Here is a 13,043-nt window from a genome sequence, read left to right on the forward strand (position 1 = left end):
AAAGTGGAGTTGGTCTACTCAGTTCCCCCTTCAAAGGCCACTAGAGGCCTTTAGGGGCGTAGCCGCTAGTACTTAGTTATATATAAGCTACATTAATAAAAACTAACTGCATTATTTGAATTACACAAATGTTTTGTTGACACTTTAAATTTTGTCAGGGATAAAGTGTTCAGTAAATAGGAATTATTGATGGTTTCCACAGAAACATCCTCGAATTTAAAATGATTTGAATTTAAGGGGGGGTGGGGGAGTAGTCTTCTATGTGTTTTACATTGGGGCGGGTTAGGTTTTTTTGGATACTGGGAAGCCCCGAAGGATTAAGGCCCCCGCAGGAATTAGATGCTAAGAAAAAACTAACCTCTCCCTTCTTAGGGCTAAGGGTCTAAGCTTAAAGAGGAAATTTTCAAAATCGTTTGCTTAAACAACAACAAAAAAATTCAAAGTATAAAACTCATGTTGAAAATACCTTTCTCTCTGATTTATTTTGACATTGAAATACTTTATCTTTTGCAATAAACGTCATTTTTTAATAATAAAAACATTCTTAACAATTGGATCAAAACAATTGAGGCTTTGAACATTTTTCTGTTGAAATATTTCAAATGACTTTGATGTGTCTTGTGGAGTAAAAAAACTATGTTTTTTATGATATCTCATTAGAGCTGTTTTATTGAATGAGTTTGAAAACAAGGATGACAACATCCAGGAGAAGCTATGCACAAATGGGAATACGGAAATGACATTTAAATAACAGTTGTTAAATAAAAAATCACAAAACCTTTCTTATATACTCTAATTTTTTATTCTATATTTCATAGCATGCCCACCTGCCAAGCAGCTCAATATACTAACCTAAAATGACCTAAAGCAACTCCCAAACTTACGGAAACCGCCAATATAACAAGAACATACCTGTGCACAGCGTTCTCAGCGTTGATGAGTTTGCTGAGCAGGAACTTGGTGAAAGCCTGAGACTTGGGGAACATCGCCCCCTTGGGGATGGGGGGCCCGAAAATAGGCACATTCTTAGATCTTGTCACAGCCAAACTGAAAATAAAATTATTATTAATTTATATTCCCTCTACCTTATATTTAATAATGTAAATATTGTTACTTGGATCTTGATACACCAGATTTTCATGTTCTCTATTAAAGCGTAACACACAGCTGGATTATATAACGATTGCTATCTTCCACCCACTTTTATTCCATCCCATCCATTCCTATTGGATGAACGAACTAACCAATAAATAAGTTTCATGTTAGCAAGCAAATCGATAAAAATTTCCCTTGTCATATTATCCACGTATATTCTACATTCATTCTTAATAACATTAATATTATTTTCTATAAAGAAGTTGTGCTATTATTTGTTCTTTAATGTCTTTCTATCAAACCCCAGGATCGATCGAATCGCAAATAATTTTCTTAATTTATATTAATTCTTATTCGTTTTAAAATATTGTTAGCTAAATATTGAAATAAATTATAGCAAGGCTACTTAAAATTTCCTTCTTGAAAGTCAAACACACACACACATACCCCATTAATTGATTAGAAATTTGGTATTTAATCTAAATATAATAATAGCCAAACCAAACCCATTTCCTATGAATTAAACCAAGTTTCAAAGTCAACAGACCAACGTGTGTGTTTGTGTGTGTGAGGGAGTGTGTGTGTGTGTTAGATAACCTTGGTTTATGTGATCATCCAATTTAAGGGTAGAAAAGTAGTCTGTGTGTTTAACCGCTGAACCGATATGGTTCTCCTTTACAGTAAAGCTTCTCAGTAAAGTCCTGGGAAGTTTTGTTTAGTTATTTTGGGTAGGGTAACACTACTAAGAGAAATCGTCTTAGAAAACCTTTTTTTTTAAAACTTAAAGTGGAAGGTCTTTTAAGTGCCCTTAGAGGCCTCTAGAGATGTATGTAGTTATAAGACATAGAAGTTGAAATAGTTTGAATGGCCTTATTTTATAACTTTTAGTATATTTTTGTTTAGAAATGTATGAAATGAAATAGTACATGATGTAACAATTATTACTAGTGCAACGCTGAGGTGGATACTTTAAAAAAAAATTAGGGTCGCTTCATTGTTGGTAAGGCAAAATCTTTTTAGTAAAAAATCCTCACACAAAAATCTACAAAAATTAAATAAAATCTTATGTTGATAAGCCTTCTACGATTTTATTTCATTTTTGTAGATTTTTATGTGATTATGGAGGATTTTTAACAAAAACAATTTTGCCTCACCAACCTAATTTTGTCTGATTTAGTTCTAACAGCGCAGCTAATACCTTTCGTATAAAGTAGAAAGGTTTTTAGAGCTGTTTAACTTAATGACTAAAGTCTTTAGGTGGCTTTAAGCTATTTAAACCACTGAATTCGATAAGTTACTCCTTTCTAAACAGACGTACATGCTCTTTTATTTAGTAGCTGCGCTGCTAAACAAAATAAGGCATGTTATGTTCACTGTTAGAATTTATTTTGATAATCATTAATTCATTTGATATGGGTATGTTACAGGGACAAAGAGATAGGTTAATTGAAGACAAAGTTCAGTCAAACAAAATTGTAAACATATAAAATACTAGTGGCTTCGCCCCTAGCCCTTAGGGGCTTCGCCCCATGAGGTAATGGAAAGTCAACCCTCCAGAATAATTTTATAGTTATATTTTCAAAAAAGTTATTCTTTGCCGAATTACTCTTTGGTAAAATTAAACCCAGGTTGTGCGCCGTATGCACAAAAATTTCAATTCGTAAAAATTAAACCCAGGTTGTTCACCGTATATCTCGTACGGGGTGAGCATAAGCGAGTACCTTGTATGCGGTGCAAGCTCTGATAGTCCCACTGATTGGACTACATATACACAAAAATTGAAAACTCTCCTCTGTAAATTTTATTTTATACCTATAATTGCAACAACTTTTTAAAGATGTCAATTTTTAAAAGTTACAAAAAGCCCAAAAAAATTTTTTTGTGAAATTTTTTTTTTAAATTTTTTTTTGGGGGGAGGGTTCATGGGGGCTTCGCCCCATGGTGCAGTGGGGTTCCCCCAAACCAATTACTGGTTTTTGTTTACAAAAATAAAAAAAAATAAAAAAATTAGAAATAGGGATTTTTTTATTTTTAGGGGGGTTGGGGTGTCCCACCTTCCTAGAAAATAGCCTAAAACCACCAGAGTACCAGTAGGTATATTCCCAGAAGAGTAGAGCCCAATTTGTTCAGCAGTTACTGAGATTTTACAAAAAATGTAAAAAAAAATTTTTGGGGGGGGGTGTTTTTTTTAGTTTTTAGGGGGGTTGGGGGTATCCCACCCCCCAGGAAAATAGCTTAAAACCATCACAGGACCAGTAGGTATAATCCCTGAAGAGTAGAGCCCAATCGGTTCAGCGGTTACTGAGATCTTAAGCTTCAGACGGACAGACAGACGGACAGACGGACAGACGGACAGACGGTCAGACGGACAGACATCAAGCTACTTTGTATTATAGATTAATATAAAGTGATATGATCCCAGGGATAAGACAATGGCCGATAAATTTATGTACATCCCCAAATGGTGATAATCAAAATTACCCTTTTGTATAATACAATTAATTGTTAAAACGTTCGGGCACTCAACTTAGTAAACCAACCAATCAAAATTCAATAAAAGTTCTCAAACATTTTGAGCCAACGAATGAGAAAACATTATTCTAAACTTTTGGTTCTTCAGTAAAAAAATAGCCCAATGTCCCCTCCCGCCCTGGAACGTCCTTGTTTATGTTGACTACTATACATTTGTAAAATTTCTTGTTTACTTATGAATGTATCCCTGAAATTTTTATAAAAGGTGGGTGGACATATATCATATGGTATTCCAAATAGTCCCTACACAAATATTTATAGAGTTGCGTAGCATGCTGCTCTATGATTAGGTTGTATGCATGTATGTACGTCTTTTGAATAGATATATCTTACACAAGATTTTCATGTTTTCTAGTAAAGTGAAACTCCTCAGTTCGATCCTCCCACAGGATAATCGAACTGACCAACAGACGGATTCCATGTTAACAAGCTAAAGTGACGACAATTTTTCCCCTGTTATAACATCCACGTATATTCTATATCAATTGACAATTGTAACTATATATTTAAATCTTGCATTATGGCTTGAATTTAATTTTATTTAATAGCCAATAATCTTTAATAGAATATATTTATCACTGATTTACTCACTTAATATGCACATAAAAATTGCTTCAAGTAAAACATAATCATAGGATAAAGATTAAAAATGTTAATTTTTGTTGTGCAAATAATAGTTATTTCTCGCATCGTATTATGAACAGCTTTCCGCGGATATAGAATGTACGTTTTCTTTTAGCCCCGAGGTGCCGAAGGTACGGGTTAAAAAAACTGGTTTTAATCTTATGATTGTACATTTTTATATTCGTAGAAAGCTGGATATAATACGATGCTAGACATAGTTTTTTCGTATGGATGAAAACCGGTTCCTATCCACCGGATTCGAATGAATACGAGAAACTCTGATTATTAAATCCAGTATCTAATTAAAACATCCCATACAAATGACCCTTTATTACAAAACCATTTTTTATAGGAACTAACTGTGTTTATGCGTTGTTCCTTTAACCCAAAAGCTTTACTATTATTTAGCGTTTGACATAGCAGCAGTTAACATCGTTAATTATGACGAACTCACAACCTCCAGGACCCCGAAAGCCATTTATTTATTGGAATACTAGTGACTATCCCTAGTAAAACAGGCATTACTATAAATAGTAGTAAGATGCCTCCTTATATCAATAAAACAGGCATAAAAGTATAAGTATTATTTGAATTTTTAAGTAGTAACTTACTATTGACTACTAGCGGCTACATCCCTGTATGAAAGAAGTAGAAAAATAGCTAAAAAATATCCAAAAATTTAAATCTAAAAATAAAATAGCCTAAAACCGTATCAGCACCTATATAGGAATTCCCTCTATCGGTTAATTCGGCCTAAAATTTATTATTAGATAATCAAACAATATCAGACAGAGGTAAATAAATATATATTGATCAATTCATTTATTATTTGATTTATCCATTTAACTTTTCATTTATTCCTGAAATATTGAGTGCCTTGGTAAAGTTACATACAAAGAAAATGTAATTTTGGATGTACCAACACAACATTCATATTTATGGAGTTCCTAAATAATTGCCATTGCTAGTAGCGAAGCTACTCTATATTTTGTGTGTGTGTGTGTCCGTCCGTCCGTCCGTCAGTCTGTTCGTAACGTAAAGCTTATATCCTAAATTATAAGGGGAAATCCTTAAAAAATTAGGAATAGTTTAAACCATAGCAATTATGTTATAATTTTCTTCAAATCCGTTGATTTTATTTAGCAATTTTGACATCATAAATTATTTCATAAAATTATCTAATCAATTTGATTTTTGAAATGGTTACTCCTAAAGCGATAAGACACAATGTTATAAGCGTAGCATCTAAATAGTTATGTCTGAAAATTGAATTGCAAAATTTGACATATGATTATAATCAATTTCTACATAATTTTCTGCATTCTTTTTATGGATATTGCCATTCTTGTTTTCATCATATTTTACTTGAATTTTATTTGATTTATAGAAGGCAATTCAAAAAATAAAATATGTTTTTTTCTGCATTCATTTTATTACATGAAATTATTTTAATTTTAATACTATAAATAATGAAAGATTCATGACTGTTTATGATTTATTTAAAAAAAAAATATTGCTCAATTTATATTGTGTTTTATTGATATTAAGTATGGACATATGTAGTGATTTATTGACGAAACTTACTATACATTTTAGCTTGGTAAAGTAATAAAATATATTTTCTTTAAAAACATTTATTTGTGGGCATTTTATATAAATACTAGCGGCTACTACCCTAATATAATATGTCTATGTTGCGTTTCTAGTTTCTACGCAAAAGCAAGAATATTGAAAATATTTTGCGATTTCTCTTGGGAGGGTGGTGGTACCCTCCCCAAAAATAATTATAAACCCTCCCGGGACCTATTAAGAAAAACCCGATCGGTTCAGCGGTTAGCGAGATCCTTCGTTACAAACATATAAACATTCAAACAGACATATATCCTGTTACTTTATTATAAGGATGGACAACGGTATAAAAAACAACTGAAATATCCACACCCTTGAAATAAATAAACACCAAACCCCGCTAGTTTATATAAATGTTTAAGGGTATATCTCCCTTCGCCTACATTTGTTTATGCTCTAATAAACATTAGTAAGTGTTATTATATACTTGATAATCTTGAATTTTAAAGATTCATAATCAAAAACAATATAAAGTATAAAGGATTGTTTTTTTGGTTTGAGAAATTGAGAATAGAGACATTTGAAATAGTTCGACCGATTTAAGGTTGTTATAGGCTAAATTATAGAATTGCTTTACTCAATAAGATCTCCAAGATGGAAGGATAGTAGCTCATGCATTGGAATTAATGACGACAAAAATCTTCTAAAATTAACAGTTTAAAATAGTCGTTTTCTATGGACACCTAATGAATATATGTATGAGCTACCGTAAACTAAAAACATATACTGCTTCTAAAACATCACGGATTTTTGGGTTGAGGCATTCGAGAAAAAAAATACATTGCAATTTTAAACACTTTGTAAAAAATACAACCTTATCTATTTTAAAGAAAACTTATTTTTGGTCAAAGGCAAGTTTTAAGCTATTTTATATTTTGTGTATTGATTTCGAAGATCAAAATTCCAAATGAAAATCTTTGTCGTTCCTGATTAAAAAGCGGTGCCAAAATGAATATTATTGAGGATCAAAATATTTAATGTTTCAATCATGAATCATCAAACAGATGCTCAAAGAGTAATTTTATAAAAAGAAAAGAAAATTGTAAATCGTCAAAGCAAAAGGAGTAAAAATGTTAATTTAAATCATTAAGGGGTAGTTTAAAAAACATTCATAAAAGCTAAAAAATCCTTAAAAGTATCCAAAAAAGATAATATATTAAAATTCCTACCTATTATTGACAGTAAAAAATGCCATTTAGCGAAGTTTGTTGTAATATTTTACCGTTGGATGTTATCATCCTTGTTTTCATTGATTTTGTAAAGCAAAGTTAATCTTTGATAGTTTCAAAGCTTACATATTGAAGGTTACCCCTAACCTTTAATCAAAACATTAGTTCAAATATGCTTTGAATTTTAATGTGAGTTGAAAAACTGGGCACAAAAAACTGTTCATCTCTTTATTAAGATTAAGATAGCAATCATCAAGAGGTTTGATGAATAGCTAAATAAGAAAAGTAGTTTGGTATGCTTAGAAATTATTCATCTGTTAATTCAATTGATTGTAAGGGAATTAAACATAAGGTATATTATTTACTAAGTATATTTGCGATAACTTTTATTTAATGAAATCTTCCAATTTTTAACATGTATAAAACGGCCTGCTTAATTGCTTCAAGATCCATGTCAGATCTATATAGGAAATAAATGTCTATAAACGAGCTCAAGTTTTCCAAGGAATATTTGTTGGAAACTCATAGTGCTCCAATAATCCATAATAAACTCTCATTGCCCAGAACGATAAGACCCATTATTTTACTTTATTAAAAATAAATTCCTTTTTTTAATTTCATGTTGCTATTTACCTTATATCAATGTATTTAATTTCTAATCATAGAAAAGAAAATTTAGATTTATAATATAATAAATTTAAGAAAACTCTGTTTTAAAAGAATTCGATTGTGGCGACACTTTGTGTGTTCAAATATTAAACTAAAATTGTAATCATCATCATTAACCCTTTGGTGATGGTAATGTAAAGAAAAAATATTATTTAAAAAATCTTTTTAAAATCATTTAGATAATTAAATATTTACTTTTTTTTAGATAGTAATGCCGGGTGAGGAAAATAGATTTATTGAGAAATAGATGTGCATATAGAAAACTAGCCAATAGGGAGATAATTATATCGAGCCAACTCTAGTTATAAGATACCAGAGGCGTACAGAGGGTGCCTGAAAATTTTGACACCCACCTTACGATTTTTGACATCTTTTATAAACCCAAGTCAAAGGGGGGAGTGACTTTTTTCCCATGACAAACCTCTTGGCTGTATTCGGGGGTAGTCAGAGAGTGTATCAGGGGGTATAGGCGGACGGATACACCCTGATTATGGACTAAATGTATACCTGTAATGTGTGTTCTCTGAGCAAGGATTGTGTACCCGTACAATAATAAAGACATGTAATGTGTATTCTTTAAGCAAGGATTGTGTACCCGTACAATTATAAATACATTTATACCTGTAAATGTGTATTCACTGAGCAAGGATTGTGTATCCGTACAATAATAAAGACATGTGCATACCTGTAAATGTGTATTCTCTGAGCAAGGATTGTGTACCCGTACAATTATAAATACATGTATACCTGTAAATGTGTATTCTCTGAGCAAGGATTGTGTACCCGTACAATAATAAAGACATGTGTATACCTGTAAATGTGTATTCTCTGAGCAAGGATTGTGTACCCGTACAATAATAAAGACATGTGTATACCTGTAATGTGTATTCTCTGAGCAAGGATTGTGTACCCGTACAATAATAAAGACATGTGTATACCTATAATGTGTATTCTCTGAGCAAGGATTGTGTACCCGTACAATAATAAAGACATGTGTATACCTGGTATGTGTATTCTCTGAGCAAGGATTGTGTACCGTACAATAATAAAGACATGTGTATACCAGTAATGTGTATTCTCTGAGCAAGGATTGTGTACCCGTACAATAATAAAGACATATGTATACCTGTAATGTGTATTCTTTGAGCAAGGATTGTGTACCAATACAATAATAAAGACATGTGTATACCTGTAATGTGTATTCTCTGAGCAAGGATTGTGTACCCGTACAATGATGAAGACATGCTGGAACTGGGATCTTATGTTGGGAATGAACGGCAGCGCACCAGGTTCCTAAAAAACATGTTGCAATTAAATCACGAAACCTGTATTATATCCTTTTATATAAGCGGCGCTAGACTTATGAGTTATCATTTGAAGTTAAGCTTCATATAGATTCAAGGAAGTTTACTTTTTAGATGACCCCACAATGTTAAATAAAGCATCATAATGGTCCTTTTCATATATGTCTATATTATTTTCAACATACTTAAAAGAAAGAAAAAATGCAATAAGATTGTTTTCAGAAGAATTTATTACTAATTAAAATATTGTAAAAAAAAACTTATTATCTTTAAAGTTTTAAGATTACTCTTAATGTAATGATTAAATTGCATTTTATGCAATTGATGTTTACCCCCCTTCCGATTACCCTTTTACTCCCCGGCCCTATCCCCCTTTTTTAGATAAAAACAACTAAAAAGACATTTTAGCAAAGTTTTAAACACTATAAAACCATAGAACCAAAGCCCTACTACTTAATAAAATTTGATTTTTGAGTTGCCACGAAGGAAATATCGTTGCATTTAAAAAGAACTTCTAAATTCAGAGATTGTATAGAAATAAAAAATCGTCCAAAAGTTTGAATGAAAATCTACTAATTTTATTAATTGTTAATTTGTATGAATATGTTACACATTGCATGACGCATAATACGACTTAAGACTGACGCATTCCAGTAGATAGAAATAATTATTACGAAACAAGGACAATTCCATCAGTAGCCCAGCAATAACAAGTTAAGAAAATCCTATGATATAAAGTAGTAAAAGTTTCTTTTGTTTGAAGTTTACAACTTCCATAAACACTGAACCGATTGAGTTCTCCAATTTAGCGAAGAATCACATAGGTCAAAGAGTTTTTTAGACAATTTTATTCAATCTTCAAATACATAATCTCTAGATGCTAGGGGCGCAATAATAACATATAAATTACTCACATTAAAAAAATTACAATGTTTTGAGTGTAGGCAAAGCTGTTTTAACATTACAGATTATTCAAGTTTTAGTTATAATTATGATTGCAATTTTTTTCCGAATACCTATCAATGGCTTGTGACGCATCCCATGGTCCTTCAGATAGATGCGTAAACATGCGTCAAAGCAATGCGACGCACGGTGGCTTAATCATTGCACGCACAATAAGAGATAATTATGTTAGTAAATTTACAAGTTTTCTCATGTTCAATGAAATTAAAAAGGAAAAACAGATTTTTGAAGACAATATTAGAATACATAAGGACAGACATAAATAGGACAAACAAAAAAACAAATAGAAAGAAGGATAAACAGACAGACATAAAGAAGAGGCATATACATATATGGACAGACAGACAAATACAAGGAAAGACAGACGCGCAGACAGACAAACAGACTATTTTTGCTACTGTGAAACATCTTTACCTATCCTTACAACCGTGTTATTATTAACCAATAAATTACAACAATATTCCCATAATTCAGTTTTAATATGCATTGACTTCCTCTAGGATTTAGGGGTTATGTAAACGCACTGGTAAAAGTTTACTGGATTGATTTTTTAATTTTATAGAGGGGAAAGCCATAAGGAAAAGTAACCCTTTGATTAGGGGTTTCAAAGATTCAAGGGAGGGGGGATCTTATGTATTTTTGAAAATTTTAAAGGGGGTAAATCAATGATTCGCCAGATTTCAGGTCAAGACATTACCATTAGCTTTAAAAAAAACAGTAGCTAATAATAAAATTTTTAACGTCTTTAGTCTGAGTCGGTCCAACAACCATTTGCTAACTAGTAGATGTTTTATCTTGATAAAATTACTTTTTTTTTATAAATTTTTCATATCCCTATATTTCAAATTTCTTTTCCCTTACCTAAGCTACTAGGCCCTTGTAAAGCCAACCCATTAAAGTCAAGATTTTTCTTAATTAAAATACATTTTCAACTTTAGATTAACTTTTTAATTGCATTTAAATTAAATTGAAACCCTTTAGCTCAAAAAATCTTTAAGATTTTTTCAAGTCTTGAATTAAAAAGGATAATTTTAATTAACTTTAAAAGTCATCATAAATTATGATAAAGATTTATAGCTTTATCCAAAGCCACTTTAGAAAATTGATTAAAGTAAAATCTTTTTTTAATATTTGTAAAAACAGACTATTTCTTAAATTCAAAATTTCAAACATTTAAGGGAAAACAAAGGTTTAAAATGATAATCGCGAAAGATATTTTCAATAAATATCTTAATTCAACATCGCTATCTCACTCTTTTGATAGACGGACGGACAAACCTTCTAGTTATAGATAAGCTATGCTACTTAAATTTATGAGCTATAAACACTATTTGTAAAAGTAAAAGGAAAGGTGAAATAAAATAATGTCTTTGTTCAAATCTACTTCAGATTATTAACAAAGAAAATAAGATTTCAAATCCTTTCTAATATTTAATTTCTTGATTAAGGGGTAGGACAATTGATTTTAAACTAATCATCCCGATGAAACATTCAAGCAAAAGAAACGGTGCTTTCCCTCAAAGTGCTTAGCAAGCACAACCACCCCCCCCCCCCCTCCTAGTTTTTAAATGCAGAAAACAATGGAGGCAAGTTTTTCCTTAAGCCTAACCATTTAGGGCCTAAACTTACGGTGTTCGAACCATTGACGTCCAAGGGGGGGGGGGGGTAAAGGAATGATTACCCCCCCCCCCAAATGAATTTGGGGTTGCCGTAGGCACCACCAAATTTTGGATTTTCAATTTTTACCCCCCCCCCCCAAATAAAAAAATGCCTCTATGAAATAAAGATTACCCCCCCCCAAAAAAAAAAAATGAGCTTGGGGGTGCCGTAGGAACCCCCAAAATTTTATCCCCCCCCCCCCCAAATAAAAAAGCTTGGACGCCCCTGGTTCGAACCCTGCGAACCTACCTTGTACTCAAAATGATATAAGGTAAAATACACGAAAAACGCTCCACCCTGCGATACTACAATGCATAAACTTCCTTGTTTTATGTGTTTAACTGCAAATCCGGTTTCTTGTGGTTAATATAAATCTAACCAGAAAAAATATTCAAACGTTAAAAAATCTATAATAAATTTTTTTGTATGAATTTGAGAATAGTTATTTATCGCATCGTATTATAGACAGCTTTCCGCGGATATTAAAATAGAAAAATATAAGACTAAAGTAAGTTAGGCCCGAGATGCCGAAGGCTGTGGCTAACAAAACTGGAATTAATTAAATGATTTTCTTTCTGATAGTCGTTAAAAATTGTCTATAATACGATGCTATGTATGATTTTATAGTATGGCTGAAAATCAGTTCTAGTCCAGCGAATATTAATCGGTTTCGAATCCATACTGGAAAAAATAACCAGGTAAAAATAAGTAAAATATTGTATACTTTATAGCTTACTAGCGGCTTCGCTCCTAGCCTCTAGGGGCTTTACCCCAAGAGGTTTAATCAAACCAATTTTTCGTATTTTAGATTTGAAGGAAAATTAAAAAAAAAAATTTGGAGGGGGGGGGGGGTTTCTGGGGGTGGGAGTAGTCGACCTCACCATTTTAAATTTAGTTTTAAGAAGAAAAAAAATTGTGGGGGGTATTTTTAATTTTTTAGGGGGTTGGGGGTGTCCCACCCCCAAGAAAATAGTTATAAACCTTCCCGGGACCTATGAGAAGCTACCCTGTAAAAGAGAACCCGATCGGTTCAGCGGTTAGCGAGATCCTTCGCTACAAACAAACAGACAAACAGATAGACACACAGACATCGTTCTACTTTGTATTATAGATAATAATCTTTGTAAATAAAAAATAAATATCGACTGAATTCTTTTTTTTAACCGGGAAAATTTGATGGAAACCAAAGTTTAAATAAATCAATTCTGTAGCTGGTGGTTATCTGATGTTATGGTTACAACTTTTATTTCATTGTTTTTATCAAAATTTTATATTATTTCATTTTGTTAAGCACAATTGATTAATTAAGCATGTAAAGGAACAAAAAGTTATTTGATTTATAGACAAAGAGCAAAGAAAGTTAGAAGCTAATTCCTTTTTTTACTAAATGAAATAATCA

At 31.8% G+C, this 13,043-nt stretch overlaps 1 protein-coding gene across 1 annotated transcript in view; it reads right to left on the reverse strand.

The window, feature by feature from the left end:
• Positions 1–13,043, reverse strand: part of LOC145324895 (uncharacterized) — a 177,670-nt gene that overhangs the window by 15,108 nt on the left and 149,519 nt on the right. Inside the window, exons 18-19 of the mRNA XM_080167615.1 lie at positions 8,908–9,011; positions 913–1,047 (exon numbers count right to left, since the gene is read on the reverse strand). Coding sequence (XP_080023741.1) covers positions 913–1,047; positions 8,908–9,011 — 239 coding nt within the window. The remainder of the gene's footprint in view (positions 1–912; positions 1,048–8,907; positions 9,012–13,043) is intronic.

Source organism: Acartia tonsa, chromosome 7 (assembly GCF_053477335.1).
Source record: "Acartia tonsa isolate MP-2025a chromosome 7, ASM5347733v1, whole genome shotgun sequence".
Lineage (NCBI taxonomy): Eukaryota > Metazoa > Arthropoda > Copepoda > Calanoida > Acartiidae > Acartia > Acartia tonsa.